Consider the following 23,854-nt stretch of genomic DNA (forward strand, 5'->3'; position numbering starts at 1 on the left):
ATCACCCCCAGACTGCGAACCTGCGCCTTCAGGGGAAGTGTGACCCCATCCAGCACAGGCTGTAACCCTATACCCTGTTCAGCCTTCTGACCGACCAGGAGGACCTCTGTCTTGTCTGGATTCAGTTTCAATTTGTTGGCCCTCATCCAGTCCGACACAACGGCCAAGCACCGGTTCAGGACCTGGACAGCCTTCTTAGTGACAGGTGGGAAGGAGTGACAGAGCTGGACATCATCTGCATACAGATGACACCGGACCCTGAAACTCCTGATGATCTCTCCCAGCGGCTTCATGTAGATGTTAAACAACACGGGGGACAGTACAGAGCCCTGTGGGACCCCACAAGTCAACGGTTGTGGGGCCGAGCAGGCGTCCCCCAATGACACCATCTGGGACTGACCCTCCAGGAATGAGTGGAGCCACTGCAAAACAGTACCTCCAAGACCCATCCCCGCGAGGTGTCCCAGAAGGATACCATGATCAACGGTATCAAAGACCGCTGGGAGGTCCAGCAGAACCAGCAGGGACACACTCCCCCTGTCCAGTTCCCGGCGAAGATCATCGACTAAGGTGACCACGGCTGTCTCGGTACCATGCCCCAGCCTAAAGCCAGACTATTTGGATATTTTCAACATATGCTTATAACTCAGAATGGTGAAGCATGTTGCTTTAACCCTTGGCAGCTGATCATGCAGGATAAAATGCACAGCAAGATGCAGAAAGTTAGTTCAGATTGTGACAATATCACTGAAATGGGCTTTGTTCTGAATAAGAGAGGGATCACTTACGCTTTATCAGGACCAGAGATAAGAGACCTGCACACAAGGCAAAGCATATGGCCACCGCGACATAAAGTATGAATATATGAAGTTTTCTTTGGTGTGTAGACTCAGCTGTGGAAACAACTGTGGAAAAGCAGAATATTGGATTTCATTTAGATCAAATAAAGCATTTATAAACAATAATGTTGATTTTCTATATAAATAAAAACATTTTTAGAAAATGCTCCTTTGTTTCTCAAGTATCTACTATGCAAGAAGAGGTACAAATAATATGGGTCATGATGCAGCTCATAAAAGGAGCTTATGTGGCTGCAAACAGGAAGGATACAATTCTCCATCCATCCCTCCTGAAGACCTTAAAAGCCTACTGCAGAGGGCTGAGACATTATCTGGACCAAGTTTTCATTATCGGTAGTGGGGAGGGGAACGTTCCTATGAACATTACATTTGATTTAGGCATTTTCTGTATAAAAAAGAGTGCTTGAAAGTATAAGGTTTAAAGAGCCTTCCCAGATTTAGAAAGTATTCGAAGTAGAGATCAACAGTTTTATAGAATGCCAGACCTCAAGTATACAATGAAACTCACAATTGAACAATAACAATAATAATAATAATAATAATAATAATAATAATAATAATAATAATAATAACTTTATTTTTATACCCCGCCCCATCTCCCCGTAGGGACTCGGGGCGGCTTACATGGGGCCTGGCCCGATAAAACAAACAAATAACAGTAACAAAGCAATAAAACAATTATCCCAGTAAAAAACACCAACATCAATAAAAACAATCATTAAAATCAACAAGCAGGATACAGTGTTAAAAACAGGAGACTAATTCGTAGATCCCAGGCGAAATGCAGAGTGTTACGAAATGAGAAAAGGAAATTTCACAGTTGGACAATAAAGTGCGGTATAAAATGGCAAGACAACAACAATGGGACTATTATGGAATGGACAGATAGATCAATCCAGCAACAACTAAACATCGAAGGCCTTTTGGAACAGCCAGGTTTTTAAGCTCTTCCGGAAGGAGAGGAGGGTAGGGGCCTGCCTGATCTCTCTAGGTAGAGAGTTCCAAAGCCGGGGGGCCACAACGGAGAAGGCCCTCTCTCTCGTCCCCACCAACTGTGACTGTGAGGGTGGTGGGAGCGAGAGAAGGGCCTCCCCCGACGAGCGAAGAGAATGTGTGGGTTCATAGAGGGAGATGCGGTCTATAAGGTAGGTGGGTCCCAAACCGTTTAGGGCTTTGTAGGTGATAACCTGCACCTTGAATTGGGCCCGGAAAGTAAATGGCAGCCAGTGAAGCTCCTTAAACAGAGGCGTTGAACGCGCCCTGTAATTCGCTCCGGTTAGAAGCCTGGCTGCCGAACGCTGTACTAGTTGTAATTTCCGGGCCGTCTTCAAAGGCAGCCCCACGTAGAGCGCATTGCAATATCCAGTCTAGAGGTAACTAAGGCATGGACCACCATGGTCAGATCAGACTTCTCGAGGTATGGTCGCAGCTGGCCCACAAGTTTTAGTTGTGCAAAGGCCCTCCCGGCCACGGCCGACACCTGAGCCTCAAGCGTCAGCCCCGAATCCAGGAGGACCCCCAAGCTGCGGACCTGCGCCTTCAGGGGGAGTGCGACCCCGTCAAGCACAGGTTGCCACCCAATACCCCGATCAGACATACGACTGACCTGGAGGACCTCTGTCTTGTCGGGATTAAGTCTCAGTTTGTTCACCCTCATCCAGGCCAACACAGCGGCCAGACACTGGTCCATAATCCGAGGGGCTTCCTTGGATTTAGGTGGAAAAGAGTAGTAGAGTTGGGTGTCATCCGCGTAAACAAAACAAAACAAAAGATCTGGCCCTTGGATTTAGGTGGAAAAGAGTAGTAGAGTTGGGTGTCATCCGCGTAAACAAAACAAAACAAAAGATCTGGCCCTGCATTGAATAGTTACTGATGTTACAATCCACAGTTCTTCCGTTTGGATAAATGGTAATTTGGAGTAAAGGAGAGGCCAAAAGTAGATTTGGAGATCTTATTTATCATACATTGCCAAGGGTTTCTTGTCAACTATGAAACAGGTTTTCCCTTTTTGTAATCAGGTAATCGGAATCCCTGATCTGTGGTAACTAGGAGTACATTTGTCCTTTATCTTTGCAGTCAATTTTTGTGCATAGGACTTGGGCTGCAACAGGCACAAGGTCTCATATTGCATCTACATCTCATTTGTGGATTATGGAGGGTAGACAAAGAAAGAAATTTCCAATTCTGAAATCTCCTCATATCAGTTCTAGACATAACGTGAACAAAGAAACTGTGGATTTTGTAGAAGGCATATGCTGATTATACCATGTTGTGTAGAAATAAGAATCAGAAAGAAAGGAAGCAGTATTTCCAGACCAAGGGCATACTGAGTGGGGTTACAAAGAGCAATAAAGGATAGTGCTTCTGTAACTTTAATGATTATGAAAATGGGGTTTTGGGTGACAAGCAACATTTGCTGTGATTTCCTTTTCTGCCTAACCACCATCACAGGTACATCTAGTTGAAACACAGGAGAGGCCTTCTTTGTGGCTGCTCCTTATTGGAACTTCCTTATTTCATTTAGCAACCCTAGCATTGGAAACCTTGAAAACATAATCCATTGGCAGAACACAGTAACCACAATCTAAAGAGAGTAAGGGCTCATTTAGACTGTTTAAAAAGATCATAAAGTACCATATTTTGTTCCTGTTTCTTCTGATTTTATTTTATTTTTGTTTACCCCAGAATATTTGTCAGCTCTGAGTACAATCAGAATTTTTTTTTAAAAACCAGTTCCCTAGGTCAGTTTATTTTAATCCAGTATAAAACTGGAAAGAACAGAAACAAAATATGGAACTTTAAAATCTGTCTGGATGCACCCAATATTGAGAAATGTGATCCCAACTGGGACAATTTTGCAATTTTTGAGTTCCAGGTTTATCTTTGTGATACCCAGCTGCCTGTGCCCTGTGCAGCCATAGATGTTCTCTCTTCCATCACCTGTGAAATGGAGATGCATGCCAGGGAATGAAACTGGGACCTTCTTCATGCAAGGCACACACCCTTTTCATAAACTTATATGACCCACTATTCCCAGGGCAGTGCAAACTATTACAGTTTTCAAATTTCACTGGTCTTTGTGTCTGAGTGTGAATGGAAGAAAATTACGGCCTAATTTTATATGACTTGACTACACTGATCTTTTGTGATCTCTTTTGAACTTCCATGTTTCAAGGATTGCACAAATACTCAATTTAATAGTTGAAACACACACAGAACTTTAAATTGTGTAAAGACTAGGAAAGGCTACCTTCAGCAGCTGTTTGAGAATATGCTAATATTTAAAGATTAAATGCCTGAATTAATATGATTGGCCTTATTCGGCAGACGTCAGCAAGTATGAGATTCTCAAACAATATAAAAAAAACCCCAAACTCCTTTGGAAAGCGCGATGGATGCTCTGGGGGATTTAGAAGGCTGAACTCAATTTAAAAACCCAGGGAAAGAGCTTTCTTTTTTTAAAATGAAAAGCAGAGAGGAATTTGCCAGCTTGCCCTTATAAGAATTATATTAATATTTCCTGGGAAAACAAACAGCCTCTGGGAAGGCAGTCTATGTTTTTTATTTAACAAAGATAGCGAACACAACGGATAGTCCTAGGCAGCAGGTTTGTTAAATAGCAGCAGAGATTGTAAACATGCAGTAATATCCAGAAAAGTTTGCAGGATTTGCTTCTACTTTGCTAAACTGAAAAAGTCTATGTTGCTTGCACTACTGTTGCAATAAAGAAAAAAATGAAGTAAGGACATTTTAAAAACTTTTAAATTAAAATGCTTTGTCTGATAAAGTGATCACGGTTAAATTAGATGTATTTTTAAGCACAAACTTTGAGTACATGCTTGGAAGTGGGTATTTGAAGGGAAAGCCAAAGAGCCCATGGAGAGGAGTGGTGTCTGTCTTAGGTACGATGCATCCTGTCTCATTGAGAGCAAGGAGAATGAGCGGGGGGGGGGGGGGAGGAGCCCATGGAAATAAATGGTGTTTGTCTTAAGAATATTCCTTCTGTATCCTCTAACGACCTCATCAAACGGCCAGGGGCAGGAGGCGGTGGTGCTTCGCTTTGGGGAATCTGGCGGCCCACGCCCCGCATCGATCACATGGGGGGTAGCACGAGTGCGTGTGGAGCACGCAGCTTCCCCCCATACATACAGGCAACATGGAAAGCCTCCCGTGTTGCTATGGTGGCATGCCAATTCCGCCCTCCTTCATCTTCATCTACAGCAGGGGTCCCCAAACTAAGGCCCGGGGGCCAGATGCAGCCCTTCAAGGTCATTTACCTGGCCCCCACCCTCAGTTTTATAATATAATATTTTATATAATTTTTAATAATATAATATATTGTATCTATATATATAAAAGAGTGATGGCATCACGGCAATTCACAAAACAACAAAAGTACAGGCCCCCCAACCTCAAAATTTGACAACACAACCCATCATCCACGCCTCAAGGTTGATACAACAAAAAGAAAAGAAAAATAAAGTCCTAATTAGAGGGAGAGCAATAATTGTTTTTATCCAATTGCTGCCAGTTTAGAGGGCTAATCTCTGCCCACTTGGTTGCCTAGCAACCAAGGGACAGCCAGGTTTCAGTTAGGGGACAGGCCAATTTAGGCCTCACTTAGGTCTCTTCCACAGATTATCTAATTTGCACGGGATTATATGGCAGTGTAGACTCAAGGCCCTTCAACACAGCTATATAACCCATTTATAATCTTATATTATCTGCTTTGCACTGGATTATCTTGACTCCACACTGCCATATAATCCACTTCAGTGTGCATTTTATACAGCTGTGAAGAAGGGTCCTCAGATAATCCAGTTCTAAGCAGATAATATAAGATTATAAATATACAGTAGAGTCTCACTTATCCAACGTAAACAGGCCGGCAGGATAAGTGAATATGTTGGATAATAAGAAGGGATTCAGGAAAAGCCAATTAAACATCAAATTAGGTAATCGTTATACAAATTAAGCACCAAAACATCATATTATACAACAAATTTGACAGAAAAGATAGTTCCACGCGCAGTAATGTTATGTAGTAATTACAGTAGAGTCTCACTTATCCAACACTCGCTTATCCAACGTTCTGGATTATCCAACGCATTTTTGTAGTCAATGCTTTCAATATATCGTGATATTTTGGTGCTAAATTCATAAATACAGTAATTACTATATAGCATTACTGTGTACTGAACTACTTTTTCTGACAAATTTGTTGTCTAACATGATGTTTTGGTGCTTCATTTGTAAAATCATAACTTAATTTGATGTTTAATAGGGTTATCCTTAATTCCTCATTATCCAACATATTCGCTTATCCAACGTTCTGCCGGCCCATTTATGTTGGATAAGTGAGACTCTACTGTACTGTATTTACAAATTTACCACTAAAATATCACAATGAATTTAAAACACTGACTACAAAAACATTGATTATGAAAAGGCAGACTGCGTTGGATAATCCAGAACATTGTATAAGCGAATGTTGGATAAGTGAGATTCTTCTTTAATATGAAATAATTACTGGGATAGAATAATGCAGAACAATATAATCTCTAAAACCAGGACAGTAAATAAACAGGGGAATTCCACACAGGAAACAATCGGGGCCAGCTAACACCTCCCAACAAAGTATTCCCATCATCAAAGTCTGGCAAATCCTGTTTTCTCAGGGCCACAGACAGTAGAAGCACATAAAATATCACAAACAACACCACTCTGAAAACAAGGGAATTCCAGACAGGAAAGAATCAGGGCCAGCTAACACCTCCCAACAAAGTATTCCCATCATCAAAGTCTGGAAAATCCTCTGTTTTCTCAGGGGCACAGACAGTAGAAGCACATAAAATATCGCAAACAACACCACTCTGAAAACAAGGGAATTCAGACAGGAAACAATCAGGGCCAGCTAACACCTCCCAACAAAAAATTCACTCAGGGAGGAAACAGCCAGGCTTTAAAGCTGCAAGGCTATTACATCCTAATCATTTTTCCTAATTGCAGCATTCATACTTGCCTCCAACAAACAAAAAAAACCAATCAGAAATATTGTATATTCACAACCTTTAGGAAATAATATCCCCTGATGGCGCAGCGTGTTAAAGCGCTGAGCTGCTGAACTTCTGGACTGAAAGGCCACAGGTTTGAATTGGGGGAGCGGAGAGAGCCCCCACTGTTAGCCCCAACTTCTGCCAACCCAGAAGTTTGAAAACATGCAAATGTGAGTGCATCAATAGGTACTGCTCCGGCGGGAAGGTAACGCCGCTCCATGTAGTCATTCCACATTTCCTTGGAGGAGTCTACGGACTACGCCGGCTCTTCGGCTTAGAAATGGAGATGAGCACCAACCTCCAGTCATTGGACACGACTGGACTTAATGTCTGGGGAAAACCTTTACCCTTGACCTTAACTACCACCAATTCGTCAATACTTTATTTCCCATACCACCAGACTTCGCCACAGCAACGCGTGGCCGGGCACAGCTAGTATACATATAATATTGATAATAATGTTATAATGTTATACAATATAATAATACTAATATACCATATAATAATATTAATTATATGTTATATATTACATATAATATTACAGTATAGTGGTATAGTTAAATATAGTAATATATAATGCTAATATTGTGCTATGCTAATAATATAATATACTAGCTGTGCCCGGCCACGTGTTGCTGTGGCGAAGTATGGTGATATGGGAAATAAAGTATTGAGGAATTGGTGGTAGTTAAAGTCAAGGGTAAAGGTGCCAGCCTGTTTTTGTTGGATAAGTGAGACTCTACTGTGTATTTATAATCTTATACTATCTGCTTAGAACTGGATTATATGAGGCCCCTTCTTCACAGCTGGATAAAATGCACACTGAAGTGGATTATATGGCAGTGTGGACTCAAGATAATCCAGTTCAAAGCAGATAATATAAGATTCTAAATGGGTTATATAGCTGAGTCTACACTGCCATATAATCCAGTGCAAATTAGATAATCTGTGGAAGAGGCCTAAGTGAAGCCTCACTCTGCCTGTCCCCTGGGCTAGGTGGGTTGCTAGGAGACCAAGTGGGCGGAGCTTAGCCTTCTAACTGGCAGCAATTGGATAAAAACAATTATTCCTCTCCCTCTAATTAGGACTTTATTTTTCTTTTCTTTTTGTTGTATCAACCTAGAGCTATGGATGATGGGTTGTGTTGTCAAATTTTGAGGTTGGGGGGGGGCTGTAGTTTTGTTGTTTTGTCCGCTGCCCTGATGCCATCACTCTTTTATATATATAGATTGTATATACATACACTGCTCTGAGTCCCCTTCGGGGTGAGAAGGGCAGGATATAAATGTAATAAATAACTGTAGTAAATGAATGAATAAATAATTTTAGACTAAGGCTTGCCCAAAGTTTGAAATGACTTGAAGGCACACAACAACAACAATTCTATTTAACTTGACTATCTCATTGGCCAGAAGCAGGTCCATTGAAATCCTGATAGCTTTATGTTGGTTACAATTGTTTTCATTTTTAAATATTGTATTGTTCTTTCACTGTTGTTGTTGTTTTGCATTGCAAATAAGACATGTGCAGTGTGCAATAGGAATTTGTTCATATTTTTTTTAAATGATAATTCGGCCCCTCCACAGTCTGAAGGATTGTGGACTGGCCCTCTGCTTTAAAAGTTTGAGGACCCTTGATCTACAGTATAGAGCTGGCATGACATTGTCTGATGGGAGTTGGCCAGCTCCATGGGTGACCGGGGCTAAATCGGTGTATGCCGCCGATTTTGGCCCTGTATGATGAGGTTGTAAGTGGATGGTTGAGATGAGTGGAGGTGATCCTGTGTGATGGGGATAAGTAAATTATCTATCTTCTTTAAAGATGGAATGCCACACAAAGCCTTGGTGGATGACCTACGAAGAGAGCTAGACAGAGGGAGTGTGTCCCTGTTGGTTTTCCTGGATCTCTCAGTGGCTTTTGATACCATTGACCATGGTATCCTTCTATCTCGCTGGGATGGGACTGGGAGGCCCTGTCTTACTGTGGCTCCAGACCTTCCTGGAGGGCTGTACCCAGAATGTGGTGCCAGGGGACTCTTGTCCAAGCCCCCAGCCCTAGACCTGTGGGTTTCCTCAGGGTTTCATTTTGTCCCCCATGCTGTTTAACATATACATAAAACTACTGGGAGAGACCATCTGGTGCCACCTATATGCGGATGACACCCAGCTCTACTTCACCGTCCCACCTAATGCCAAGGAAGCCCTAAACCAGTTACACTCCCCTGAAGACACAGGTCCACAGTTTAGGGATCCTCCTGGACTCTGACCTGAATCTGGAAGCCCAGGTATCTGCGGTGGCCAGGAGGGCCTTTGCACAATTAAAACTTGTGTGCCAACTGCACCTGTTCTCTGGGAAGCGAGACCTGGCCATTGTGGTACACGCCTTAGTTACATACATCCTGTCTGGATTATTGTAACATGCTCTATATGGGGCTGCCTCTGAAAAGTGCTCGGAAACTTCAGCTGGTCCAAAGAGCTGCACCCAGGTTGCTCACTGGGGCTGGTTACAGGGAGCGGATAACCTCCCTGTGGTATTTATTAACTGCATTTCTATACCGCTTTTCTCACCCCTGGGGGGACTCAAAGCGGTTTACAACATAATAAATGGCAAAATTCAATGCCTTACATATATATAAAAATATATCACATATATTTGGTAGGAGTTCCACTGACTGCCAGTCTGTTACCGGGCACAATTTAAAGTGCTGGTTATGACCTTTAAAGCTCTAGACGGTTCAGGTCCAAGCTATTTGGCTGACTGCATCCCCTATATGAACTGCCCAGGCCCTGAGATCTTCAGGAGAGGCTCTTCTCTCAGTCCCACATCCACCTCAAGGTCGGTTGGTGAGAATGAGAGAACAGGCCTTTCTTCTTGGTTGCTGCCCCTCGACTCTGGAACTCCCTTCTTCCCAGGGAAGCCAGAATGGCCCCCTCCTTGCTGTCCCTCCAGTGGCAGGCTAAAACCTTTTTATTCGGGCAGGCTGTTAAAGATGAAAGTATTTAAGATCAAGTCAGGGGGTGCTGTGGCTTTTAACTTTGAATTTGTTTTAATAGTTTTTAACTGGGATTTTTTTAAATACTGTTTATATTTAATCCTGTATTAATGTTTGTATATTTGTATATTTCAAATGGTGATAATAATCATCATCATCGTCATCATCATCTTTATTTGTATCCTGCCCCCTCTCCCAAAAAGGACTCGAGGTGGCTTATAACAAATGCTAATGCTTTTATGTTGAGCCGCTTAGAGCCCATTCGGGGGAAATACAGCAGGGTGTAAATGATGATGATGATGATGAAGACGATTTTCCCCCTTTCCCCCGCTCCATCTGATGAAGTCATGAACACCATTTAATTGCACTTAAAAGTTTGACACTTCACCAGCTTTTATATGTTAGTCAATAAGATAATCTTGATCCATCTTATTTTGGGGAAATTCACTTCTATCTATTCATTTTTTTATGGAAGATACTTATATCACAATGAAACCCACATTGTTTTATTTGCTGGGACAGAATCCTGTGACACTTTCTTAACTGCCCAATTCATACATCTTAACATACTGGAAACAAGTGAGCCATGCATTACTATTGCAGCTCCAGTTCTTGAAGTCAGTGAAAAGACTAACACAGTGAATGCACATATATTAAATTAGACACTAGATAAATTCCCATACCATTTTGATTCTCCGTGTCTTCTCTTTTTTCCGCAGCTGACAGCATTGCCTTACTTTCTGGAACCTTTGGAGTTACAAACCCCCCATCATCATAATCGTCATCCTCATGCAGTGAGATGGGTAAATCTAAATGGAAGAAAAGTTGGCACTAGCTCAGAAGACAGAGCAGAATCACCTATACGAATGGACTTGTTACAAGCTTCTTTGTAATTCAAACCAATTTATATAAAATCCAGTGTGATTCTACTGCATATGGGTGGTTAGAAAAAAATCTATATTTCTGCTTTCAAAAAATTGTTCAAATACAATTCTACAGCTTTGTTATTTTGCCCTCCTGTGATCCCCGCTTGTGTAGTCTCTTCAGAGGGTAGAAGAGATCTTGGAGAGTTAAAAGAAAATGGCAAGTCATTTGCTTGTTACTGTAGTTTGGAAATATAATTTGTGGAGTGGCTCACTAATAACTTGTTAGGATTCCTATTGTGCCACTAAAACATACAAAAAGTGTTCTCCAGTTCCTGTAAATTACCATTCAGATGCTACACCTTTTACAACGTACCCTGCTCCAAGCATTTTCTCTCCCACACCCTTGGCCTTGGAGAGCATCAGCAATTCAATACCCTGATCCTGACTATTCCCCCAGTGATTCCTTTTGTCTAGTTAGAGATCCTGCCTGTCCTCTCTCATTCTGAAGACAAAGATAAATAGTTATAAACATTGGGAGCTAAGAGTTGAAGAGCTCCCTCAGTTATTAAACTGTATAATTCCCATTAATCACTCACAGTTCCTTTTAGGTAAGGTTCATCTCCATGTTAGCCACTATGTACTGACACTCAGCTGAGTTGGACAAATTAATGTCTTATCATCTCTGCTACCATCACAAAAAACATTACAAACAATTATAAGCATATCATATCAGTCAGCTAAAAGCAGAGGTTAAAAATACAAGTTAACACACAAAGCAACAAAGAGATGTATTTTCATAGGTCAAAGGCCTGTATCAGTAGTTTTTGCTGCCAGCAAAAAGCCATTAACAAGGGGCAAGATGGGATTTCTTTTCTGGGGGGGGGGGTCCAAAGTCTGGTGGGTGCAGCAACTGCGAATATGCACAGATGTTGCCAGGACAGTGAAGAGGACTTCTAGGCAAGATTAAAGAGCAACTAGGGAAATCTGTACAGAAGAAAGCAGATCCTCAAATAGTTTTGTTCCTAGCCATTTGCCATTTTAGACATATTTGCACTGTAGTCATAAATGCATTAGCAGTCAATAAATGAGCCACATGCCTCCTATAATTAGACCTGATCAACAGCCTGGCTGCAGCATTAAGAAAAAAAGAAGCATGTTAAATTCAAAGTATGATGTCACTAAGGCAATGACCAGATCAGAAATCTCTACAACTGGACAGAATTCACTCACCAAATTCAACTAAGGCAAAAACACAGTCAGCCCTCCAAATTTCTGGGTTTCGCTTTGGGAATTTGATTATTCACAGATTTGATTAATATGTTCTCTCTAGGAGTCGTTACATTCTACAATGCAATTCTTTGGTCAACTTCCAGTAGGAAGTAACTATAGATTCGCATTGGAAGACCTATCATTTCCTAAAAGGATCACTTCTCTAGTCATGGATAGGTCCTTCAGAAAAATTTCATTGGAAGTTGACTATTAAGGACTCAGTTATTCCTAGAAAGGTAAAAATAATACATTTTTAAATTCACAGTTTTTCCATTTTCACAGGGGTCCTGTGCCCTAACCCCACGTAATGAGCAGGGATGACAGCATTTCGGCTCACTGGTGGAGTTTGGACATCCAGGGTTGGTACATCCAGGAAATCTACTTCAAATTTTATTTTAAAAAGAGAGTATAATACCTTTCAGAATCCTAATTTCCCCATCTTCCTTTCCACTGGCCTCTTGTCTTGTATAGATTACGTTTCAGTCTGTTCTTATGTAGCTCAGTACCAAAACCAGTACTGCAGACACAATATCAACAGCTTTTTTTGAATTGTAATGTACAGATGATAATGTGGTTGTCTTGAGCATTAGTTGCATATTGGTGTCACCAAAGCCCCAGGTTCCAAACAATCTCCTGCAGCAATTCCATGTAGATGTTAAATAGCCAGGGCAAGGGCAGATCCCTAGGCTAATGCAGGAATGTAAATCCTCAAATATTTTTCTCTTGTGCATGAATTAATCATTTTCTCCCTGCTGTGTAAGAAATTAATATTCCATTGCACTACCACAGCAAAACTTTATTACTGACCATGACCAGTAAAAAGAGGGTCACAAATGCCCTGGGAAGGGGAAATGCAGTTTCCTAGAGAGGCAGTCATAAGAAAAGTTTAGAAAACAATTCCATTGCACTATTCTCCCAGTATTCAAAACCTTGAAATTCTGTAGAGGAATTATTCTGTTTGGAAACACACACACACATTTGGCATACACACACCCCACCACCTGTTTTCTGTGCAGAATATACTGTTTCTGCATAGAAAACATGTTTTTCTAGACAAAACAACTTTTCTGCAAAACTTCAGGTATTGTAATATTCAGGTATTGTAAAATTGTGCAAAACTCTCTTTGATCTATTTTCCTTCCAAAAAGGGTTTCCCAACTGCCAGCCTGAGAATAAATAATAGTAAATGTTATTTCCATTCCTAGGTTAATGCCAACTTACTTGTTTTGAGAGGAAGTGGAGGTATCGATGGCCCAGCAAGCACATAGGTTTCTACTGACACAAAGAGAAGAGAGAGAAAATATTTAGGAATTGAAAAAATAATGCCATTGTAACCAAGGAAGTTAATAACTCTGTTGTAACTCCAAAGGTCCAACTTATGACAATTCTAAGATGAACCTGTCATGGTGTTTTCTTGGGATGATTCCCTATCTTTGAGACACAGAGTGTGATTTGCCTAAGGCCACCCAGTGAGTTTTATGGCCAAACAGGGATTCAAATCCTGGTCCCCTAGTCCTAGTCCAGCCCTCAAACCACCACATTACACTGGCTTGGGAAAGCTGAGTAAGCAGAATGAGATACTATGGTACCCATATGAGGTCCGATACCATTAGGGTCACAGGTAACTCCATAATAATTTTCAGAAATGAACCGCAAGTTTAATTTCAGACAATCTGGCCCAAGTGTCTGTGGTATGAAATCAATTGGATATTGGATCACATAAACCATAAGGAATTGACATGCCTTATGTGATATTTCAGTGTTTCCTTTTCTACTTTTGTTTTTGTCCAGCTTAATTGCAAAGTACATTCTCAAACTGGGAGGCTTCAGTGTGCAATCCTAAACACATTTAATAGGAAGTAAGCTCCTTAGCACAAAGCAGAATGAGTAAATACTCATAACATTGCAGCCCTATAATAGTTGGGACATAAATCTATTAATTGGCTTTACATCCTCATCATCTGTCTATAAAATCAGACAGCATATAAATCAAAGCTGCAGTAAAGGTAGGAAGTGCAAATGTATTAGAGAAAAGTCTGGCACTAGACATATGAAGCTGTCTTAATAAGATCATTAGTCCATATTTCTCAGTCCTCTCTGATTGTCTGCAAAGTATTCCAGGGGCTTAAGTGAGGGTCTTTTCCAGCATCTTCTGCCTAAAATGCTTTTGCTGGGAGAAACATCATCCTCAATTTAAAAAAAAACAAAAAACCAAAGCCAGCTCAGCGCCACTGGAAACAGGTGTGTTAGCTGCAGCACCAAGATGGAGAAACTTCAGGTGTTGATCGGAAAAATAAGGACTTTACAAAAAAAGTAATTCACAGGCTATGGCTGGTATCTGTGCCCATATATACTGGATTACTGATAAATAGTAGAATGTCTGTCAAACAAAATTCCCACTTAGTTCAATGTTTTTTGTTCCCAAGGAAGTAGGTACAGAGTTGCGGCCTAACAGTGCAATCCTATACAGAACAACGTAGGCCTAAAGCACTGCGACTGGAAATTAGGTTCTTGGAAATGTGTATAGGGCTACAGAATAAATTGTAACTATTTGAAAGAATAAGAAAAAAGATAGAAGATCAAGAAAAAGATGGTCTACACTGGCATAAAATTATTGTGATCTGGTACTGTAGGCACATGAAAAGATTAATAGGAAAATTGATTTTTCAAATGCTTATCTTCATATTTTGATGTTTTAGGACAGGGGTCCCCAAACTTTTTAAACAGGGGGCCAGTTCATGATCCTTCGGACCATTGGAGGGCCGGACTATAGTTGACCACTGAGCAATAACAACAACAACAACAACAATAAAAAAGAGGGTTGGAAGAGACCCTTTGGGCCATTGAGTCCAATCCCCTTCTGCCTTTGTGCACTGAAAGCACAAGCAAAGAACCCCTGACAGATGGCCTCCCAGCCTCAATGTTAATAATAATAATAATAATAATAATAATAATAATAATAATAATAATAATGATGATGATGATGATGGTTGGAAGAGAAGAGACCCCTTGGGTCATTTAGTCCAACCCCCGTCTGCCCTTGTGCCTTGAGGGCCGGATAAATGGCTTTGATGGGCCGCATCCGGCCCCCGGGCCTTAGTTTGGGGACCCCTGTTTTAGGACATAGTAACAGAAAGAATTTAAAGTGTTCTAGAAAACATCTTTTTCTTCTAAAATAAGATACCCAACAGCAAGAATTCTGTATAACGCAGATAAGGTGCTACCTATTAGTTTTGTGATTAGTCATATACAGACAGAGCCAAAAAAATTGTGTGCATATTGAATGAAACTATATGGGAAATTCATGCAAAGTGTCCAAGTTATAAGAAGGAATAAACAATGTGAAATGCTAAAAACCTGCCCTCAGCAGAAGAAGCCCTATAGTAGGGAGAACTGGCAACTGTATGAACTGTTTGGCAGTGGAATACGCTGTCTCAAATGTGGTGGCCTCCATTTTAAACAGAGGTGGGCTGTTCATGTCAGGGGATGATAGAGTGCAGAGTGGATTCCAAAAATTCATCCCGGTCTCACCTCCTTTTCCAGACTGTCTTCCCAAGTGGATAAACAGCACTGGTCAAACACACTCCAGCAGACGAGGGTTCGGTTGAAAATCCAACGGCAATAAATCTTTATTTACATAACTATATACAAATAGAACAAATCAGTCCTTTCTCCATGAGTGCTCACGCTGAAGTGACTCACACACACACAGATAAGACACTCCTCTGCATTCCACAGACCAAGAAGAAAGTCCCAGTCAAAACAAGCTTGACCCCATTGGTCCTGTGATACGTCAATCATAGCAGGCTCTCATTAACTCCATAACTACTGGAATGCCTTGCCGAAAACTAACACATAAGGCATTTCTAATAACCCAGATTGATTTAACATTTCACAATACACAATACCCTGACAGTTCATCTGTCAGGGATGCTTTGATTGTATACTCCTGAATGGCAGAAAAGAGTTAGACTAAATAGTCCTTGTGGTCTCCTCCAACTCTATGATTCTATAGTTCTATCATCTGTTTTCCAGCCCTTAATTTGGACAAGAGAATGATGGCAGATCCCTATTGTCTCACTAAAAGTGTATGACACATTGACAGGAAGATATCATACTGCCTCTGAACACAATAGCCAAAGGCAAAGTTACAGCTGAGTGAGAAAACATCACATTCTGTCAATGCACAATGCAAATGTAAATGCACTACAAGTCACTGTACCTGCAATTGAGGTGTGCAGCACATTTGAGGTCCATAGAATGGTGTGAAAACCTTCACAGTATTATGGAAGTGGCAGTGCATGCCAATTCACACATGCATAGTTTAGAAAATGATCGTTATGCATCAATGATGTTTATGCTTTCAAATGAGAGGTGTCTTTTTACTGCTGCTGCTGCTGTTGTTGCTGTTATTATTATTATTATTATTATTATTATTATTATTATTATTATTATTATATAGCGCACCATCAATATGTATAGTGCTTTAAAAGTGAAAGAATCTGCTAAAGGCGTACACACACACACAAGTATACAAAGGAATTGAATCATAAAATTTTACAACTGTAAAACAAATTATCCAGATAAAATGTAAAAAATACAGTATAATGTAAAGCCACTTTTCCTTTCCCCAGATTATAATTTAATATTCGATACTATAAATGTAGGAACCTTAATTAATGGGTTACTCTGACATTATCAAATGATGATGATGATGATGATGATGATGATGATGATAATAATCTTTATTCTTATATCCCACCACCATCTCCCTGAGGGGACTCGGGGTGGCTTACACAGGGACAAGCCCGAATAACAACATAGCATGACAATTACATATACAAAATTTGACAGTAATTTAAAACATATCAACACTAAACAAAACGACATAACACAACAATTACTTTAAAAGCCCAAGCAGTGATTTTTATGCACGACAAAAGGTGACTGGTGCAGAGCTCAAAGGTCAGTAGGTAAAGCAGAATGAATAAGGAGAACACGGGGCAGGTTCTATTAAAGTGCTATGTCATGTGGAATAAGAGACAGTGATAAAGAGCCGTAAAGTTTTGTAAACATAGACAGATAACAATCTGATGACAAGTCTGGTGGGCTTATTCATTCAAATGCGCTCCGAAACATCCATGTTTTCAATTCCCGGCAGAAGATGTGCAAGGAGGGAACCAACCTGATCTCCTTGGGGAGAGAGTTCCAGAGCCGAGGGCCCACTGCCGAGAAGGCTCTCTTCTCTCGTCTCCACCAAGCTCGCCTGAGACATGGGTGGGAGCAAGAGGAGCGCCTCTCCGGATGATCTTAGGGTCTGTTTAGGTTCGTAGGGGAGGATTTTTTGTCCATTAATCCAAATGATTGGATTTTTTGTCCATTAAACAAGTTTAATAAAGTGATGAATTAGAAGTATTTGGGAATGCAGATAAAGCATCTGAGATAATAGCTGAAGCCAAGTGTAGTAAAGTAGATATCAGTTTTCTTCTGCTCAGCCTGCAGCAGTAGTTGGAACATTCTTGATATGGCTGCATGGGTTATCTCTACCATTGGGCAGACTGAGGCAGCTGCTTCACAATCCTAAGCACCATGCAACCTACACACTGCCCCCTGAAGTAGTCTACTCTAGATTCCCTATGTTTGCCTGCTACCACTAATTACAGTACAAAATGCTGGCCAGTTGTCAATGTCAAAATAAGATTCAGTTTCCAGCCCTTTCAGCTTCTGTTACAAGCAGGATAAAATTGTGTCCTTTATCTTAGGTTGCCATTTCTATCCTAACTATGCCTCTATTTGGACTTTGCCTTTGACGGATCCCATCTAAAGTGTATTTTCCCCACTTCCTCCTGTTTCCTCAGAAATCAAGAGCTCAGAAGATGCTTTCTAACTGGCTCCCACTCTCCCAGCTTCCCTACACCTCAGAGACAGTTCAGAGAAGAAGCAACACAGGCCGGAGGCAGAAATCCCTTTGTGTCATATCATGGAATCGTGTTGCTTTAGAAGTGTGTGGAAATGGGGCGGGGGGATCTTACATTTGATAAAGTCTTAAATCAGGGCTTCTTAAACTGTGGGTCCAGACCCCAAATGGGGTCCTCTTATCTCAATGTTGGGGTCACGAAAAATTTGGCAGCCATAAAAGGTTTCTGAACGACACCTATTTACACAAATCTGTTAGAAATGATGTATAGTATTTATAGTGGACTCTGCAGAAAATGCTTCAGCCTGTTTAGCAGCCCTTATAAATGCTAACTTTTTATCAGTAAATGTTTAATTTTTATATCTATTTTATATGCCTATATATCAGGGGCGATGTAAAAATTTCTCATGCAGAAAAGGGTCACGAACAGGAAAGGTTTAAGAAGTCAGTCAGCCTCTTATGGCACAGAAGAGTACTTTTGTGACATAAGAACATTAAATGCATACTTTATTTTCATATTTATAAAGGGTTTTTTTAAAAAACAAAACTACCTATACTTCTTAACAAATGCGGTTAAGAAGTAGGACGTGGCATAGGAACAACATAAAACTAAATGTTTGATAAAGTCCCATAGCTTTTGCCAGGCATATATCTAAACTTGAAGATTTAAGATAGCATAGTCCCTTTCCATTGTGTAGATGTTCAGTTTTCTTGTAAAGGTATATTAGTGGAACAGTTTTCAGTTTTTTAAAAAATGCAGAAGAACATGCAGGAATATTTTTTCCTTTTCTTTACCATTACAAATTACTGAGATCTTCAAGTACTGTAATCACACTCTCACTCTTTCCCTCTCTTTTAAGACTTAGAGAACAAAGCATTGAAAGCAAATACTTTTTTTCTCTCAGTTTCAAAGGCACTACAAGATCCCTTTGCATACTGGTCCAGACTAATATGATTATGTCTTCTAATATTCTTTCACTCTCAATTAGAATAAATTATTCTTATCAACTGTAGAAATCAAAATGGCATTGTAAGTCTCCTGGCTAAACGTTTTCACTATTTGGCATTTTTTTCTATTGCCTGTTCTTTTTAGGATAGCTAGCTCTGCTCCAGTGGGTCTTCCTGCAGTTTATTGAGCAGGGATTTGGATCTCTCCCACCCAATTCCTTTACAGAAAGGCCGCTTCCTCATCTCACAACTTTCCCTCTCACTCTCTCTCTAAGATAGGGCAGTCAATTTTCTCCTTACCCTCTTTGCCGCCAACTAAGTTGTAGTTAGATATTTAGCTGAAATCCTTTTAGAGAATTTCTCCTTCCAAACTCAAGGAACCAAACTCAGATAATGGCTGACACCAAAACATCTTGCTACCTGAGCATTTTTAACAAGATTTCTACATGAACATTAACCTTGTCGCTTCACAAAATTCAAAACCACATTATTCTAAATATTTGTACCAAACAGTACTGTTAGAGCTGAGAACAAATTGATATGGTTCTGGTTTAGGAAACTGAATACTTTTTTTCAAATACATATACAGTGTCCCCTCTCTTATCGCAGGGTTAGGTTCCAGGACCACCTGCAATAAGTAAATATCCATAGGGACGCTATATTTATTTTAATATTTATACATTATTTTAGTACACTATTTTAAGTCTTTATCAGCCAATCGTGTGTTGATAAATCACCTCCTTCTCCTCCCGTTGCCACTTGGGCTTCCTTTCTCTCCTTTTGGCTTCTCCTTCCTCCCTTTCTTAGGCTGTAAATTGTAATTTTTATGATTTATAATAGTCTTTTAGAGTTTATTGAAAACAGTGAATCCGCGAAAAGTGAACCACGAATTAGTGAGGGAACACTGTAAATTGATTCCATTGGTTTGCAGCAGTCCTACCTGATAGAAGCGAATATTTTAGAGCTAATAGCAAAATCTAATGTCCATCACAACTCACCTGGAATACAGATGCCTTGATTTGAAAAAGATACTTTCCTTACTTCATGCTCATCTTAGGAAGTGTGAATGCAAAGTGGAGGTTGAACTTTTATTTTATTCAGCTCTGGAACTTAGTTTGGAAATCCCTCATCTGTTCTTTCCAACCTTTATTAAACGAAGGTAGCCTTCTTTTCATATTATGCAAATTATTTGTTTCTTGTGTGAAGTATGCAGTGAAATAGGAAAGGACTGACCATCCACTTCATCACATTTACTAAATTCCACTGAGTGCTACACTTAAAATCCAAGAAGCCACGGCTCTCATGACATTAGTTTGGCTTCAAGTGTAGGATAGATCATTCTTTGCAGGGGGTGGTGGTGTAAACTGAATATTTTTGAATGCTTACTCTTTTGGTGATTACCCTTATTTTTTCTTGATCTTTTTGGGTTTCCTAGAGAATGGGTGCATGACTGAGGAAAGCCTGAGAAGTCTAGTTATTGTTTTGAGGAACAGATCTGATGGTTATATGGGAGCATTTGATGATGCCAGTCTTAAGAAGAAGCAGCCTAATGAGAGTCTGGATAGATCTATAGCAAAGGCAAATCTATTTTGGAATTAATTAATTCTTAATATCTTTGATTGCCAGCTTTCCATGTTAATGATGCAACTTGAAAGCATTATTTTTTTTAAGTTTAATTATTCCATCATAATATATTCCTTGTTAAGCTGCTTAGTTGTGTAAAGCTATAAATACTAATTCTTCATGCATTTTTTGTGAGTAAATCATCTTTTGAGTCTTGGATTTAACTTGAATTCATTTCTTCTATTGAATATTTTTGAGATATGGAAACTATTCAAATCACTTCATAATTGTGCCATCATTACAGTACTTTCATTGTCTTGTGTTGTTTTATCTCCCAATTTCTAAGTAGTGAAATGTCTGGATTGCTAGTAAGCAACTGCAAAGTCAGATGATGGAGAAAATGTTGGCAAATAGTTGTGTCTTTATATATAAATATTATTGTAAGATTTAAGTTTAGACAGGATAAATTATCGGATTCCTGCCCGAGACAGTATAAGAGTCTTGACAAAGTTGCTGAGTATCTCTTTTGCTAAGAAAGCATACAATAAAACATAGTTGGAGACTCTTCCAGCAGGTTGGGAATCGCACTGGCAGAAAGACATATTTTTCTCTGCCCACTTCACTCTACTTCTTTCTAAAGGCTGGTGTAGGTTAGACACCCATGAAGGAAGTAAAGGTCAAACTGCAATTTGAGAATAACCAGGGATCCTTTCACATTATACTATTATAGGATAATGGAATCTTGGGATTTACACTTATGGGCAGCATACCTTCCAATCATGACAATTACTTATCTTTCCTCCCACTTTTGACAGGTGCTTTTAAAACATTGCAGTTTCTCTCTCGTCTTCCCACTTTGCTTGTTTGTCCTAAGTTTACTTCAATTGCTGCAAAATTAGTTCAAAGTGCCAAAATAATTTGGACTCAATTAATGCATTGGGGTGGAGGAGATAAAAGTGGGGTCTTGTCCTTCCCAGTTCACTCAGGAAAAAGAAAACTGCTGCAGCCTGTCATTATGTGTATGTTTTTCCTCAGTATTTATTTATTTATCACATTTATATACCGCCCTTCTCACCCGAAGGGACTCAGGGCGGCTTATAACAGTGGCAACAATTAGATGCCCATACAAACCAATATAAAACAACACATAAAACAGTTAAAACTATTAAATACATTATGAATTTAAAATATACATTTCAAACATAAAATCAGATCCGTTCTTCCTCATGCTTTGTCCATAGTTCAGTCCGTGTCATTTTCACCATTTATTGATTAAAAGCCTGGGCACAGCGCCATGTTTTTAGGGCTATTCTGAAGCCCAACAGGGTTGGAATTTGATGCATCTCTCTGGGGAGGGTGTTCCACAGCCGGGGAGCCACCACCGAGAAAGCCCTGTCCCTTGTTCCCACCAGCCACGCCTCCGAGGCAGGTGGGATTGAGAACAGGGCCTCTCCAGATGATCTCAGGAATAACATATGCCATGAAATGTTAGCAAGTGTTGGGCAGATCCACCAATGGCACTATTTTTCTGCACTGGTGGGATTGTGTGTTCCTATGAGTCAAGGGGCTATACTGACAGCATTAGTGTTGCTGGTATGATCTTCCATGTCAGAAAGGCTTTGCTAAATGTGCCAAACTGCTAATTGGCAGAAGATCTGTCAGAGACAACAACCAATGGCACCATAGCTAACACTTATTAGTATTATATAGGAGACACTGGTAAAGCTCTTTTAAATATAGGTAAAGGTAAAGGTTTCCCCTGACGTTAAGTCCAGTCCTGTCTGACTCTGGGGGTTGGTGCTCATCTCCATTTCTAAGCCGAAGAGCTGGCGTTGTCCGTAGACACCTCCAAGTTCATGTGGCCGGCATGACTGCATGGAGCGCCGTTACCTTCCTGCCAGAGCGGTACCTATTGATCTACTCACATTGGCATGTTTTCGAACTGCTAGGTTGGCAGAAGCTGGAGCAACAACGGGCACTCACTCCGCTCCCGGGATTTGAACCTAGGACCTTTCGGTCTGCAAGTTCAGCAGCTCAGTGCTTTAACACACTTCACCACATAAATCCTATCATGAAATAACTCACAACAAAACAAGTGATAGTGCAAGAAGATGAAACTCCCAGTTGAATGGCACTCAATGAGTTACCGGGGTACAGCAAAGGACAACCATAAATAGCGCTATGGCTAATGATGCAGTGGATTCAAGCTGCAAGGACATTTAGCTTGTTGTGAAATGAATGTTTGAAGCTGCACAAGACATGTTATAGGAACAAGAGATGGAAGAACCCTTGATTAGGGGAAGCTAGGCACAGGAAAACACAGTACCTTTCCCCATTCCTCATTTATTTACAATAAAATTATATGGAAAAGAAATAAATAAATGGATTGTATAAACAGTGCAATATTTGAGTGAGTGAGCTAAAGTGGACAGGAATGGGACATTTTGATTTGAATATTTACACAGTGTTTTATTCAAGAAATAAAATCTTAAAAAGAAATGGTGTATCATTATTAGTGAGGAGAAATGAAGCAAAAGCAGTCAAGGGATATAATGCAAAGTCCCACTGTGTCATATAAATACGAATAAGAAGAAACTGAAAGATTCTGTGCTGAACTGCAGGAGGAAATTGATCACACATGGAAACCAGAACTCTTGTTAATCATCGGTGATACAAAAGAAAGAAAGAAAGAAAGAAAGAAAGAAAGAAAGAAAGAAAGAAAGAAAGAAAGAAAGAAAGCAGATTATAGGAAATTTGGCCTAGAATCAAGAAATAAAGTAGATCAACTGAATTTTGTGAAACCAACAGTTTCTTCATTGTAAATATATTATTTAAGCAATCCAAGAAGCAACTGTACACATGGTTATCATCTGATGGTCAATATAAAAATCAAGTAAACTACATAATTGGAAGTAAAAAAAGGGAGGAATGCAATTCTCTCTGCAAAAACAATACCAAGACCAGATTGTAGTACAGACCATAAATTACCAATAACATAAATTAGAGTAAAGCTAAACAACACTAAACAACAATGGGCCAGGTATTTAGAATTTCTCAGCCAGAGTTTCTTTGCTTCTGACCAGACTTACAAACCTACTATTCCCTTAGACCAACTGTGGTCATTAAAGTGAACTTGCAACACCATAATTGGGTAGTACAAAACACAATTATAGTTCTATATTTTACTTTAACTGCATGGAAACGTCTTATAGAATCCTGAGAATGGTAGTTTAGGGATGTGCCTTTACAATTCCCATCTGGAGAGCTCTGATCAAACCTCAAACCCCAGAATCCCACAGAATGCAGCCAGGGCATTTAAAGAGGGATGCAATGCTATTGTTGTGTGGTATGAAGGGCTACACAATGGGGTGAGAACCACTGTT

General features: G+C 40.1%; 1 protein-coding gene and 1 long non-coding RNA gene across 5 annotated transcripts in view; one reads left to right on the plus strand and one right to left on the minus strand.

Annotated features, from left to right (window-relative positions):
* The window catches only part of LOC134297116 (uncharacterized), a 48,424-nt gene extending 37,582 nt beyond the window's left edge, over positions 1-10,842 (plus strand). The window contains exon 2 of the long non-coding RNA XR_010003871.1: positions 10,628-10,842. This is a non-coding gene — a long non-coding RNA (uncharacterized LOC134297116). The remainder of the gene's footprint in view (positions 1-10,627) is intronic.
* The window catches only part of LOC103279996 (CD209 antigen-like protein A), a 41,415-nt gene that overhangs the window by 17,256 nt on the left and 305 nt on the right, over positions 1-23,854 (minus strand). For 2 of the 4 annotated variants that reach the window (XM_008117464.3, XM_008117463.3), the window contains exons 2-4: positions 13,265-13,318; positions 10,592-10,717; positions 789-905 (exon numbers count right to left, since the gene is read on the minus strand). In XM_008117464.3, the coding sequence (XP_008115671.2) occupies positions 789-905; positions 10,592-10,717; positions 13,265-13,318 (297 nt within the window). Of the gene's footprint in view, positions 1-788; positions 906-10,591; positions 10,718-13,264; positions 13,319-23,854 lie in introns of those variants that run through there. The other 2 variants (XM_062973946.1, XM_062973945.1) reach the window with 2 other exon arrangements.

The sequence above is a fragment of the Anolis carolinensis genome, chromosome 2 (genome assembly GCF_035594765.1).
Source record: "Anolis carolinensis isolate JA03-04 chromosome 2, rAnoCar3.1.pri, whole genome shotgun sequence".
NCBI lineage: Eukaryota > Metazoa > Chordata > Lepidosauria > Squamata > Dactyloidae > Anolis > Anolis carolinensis.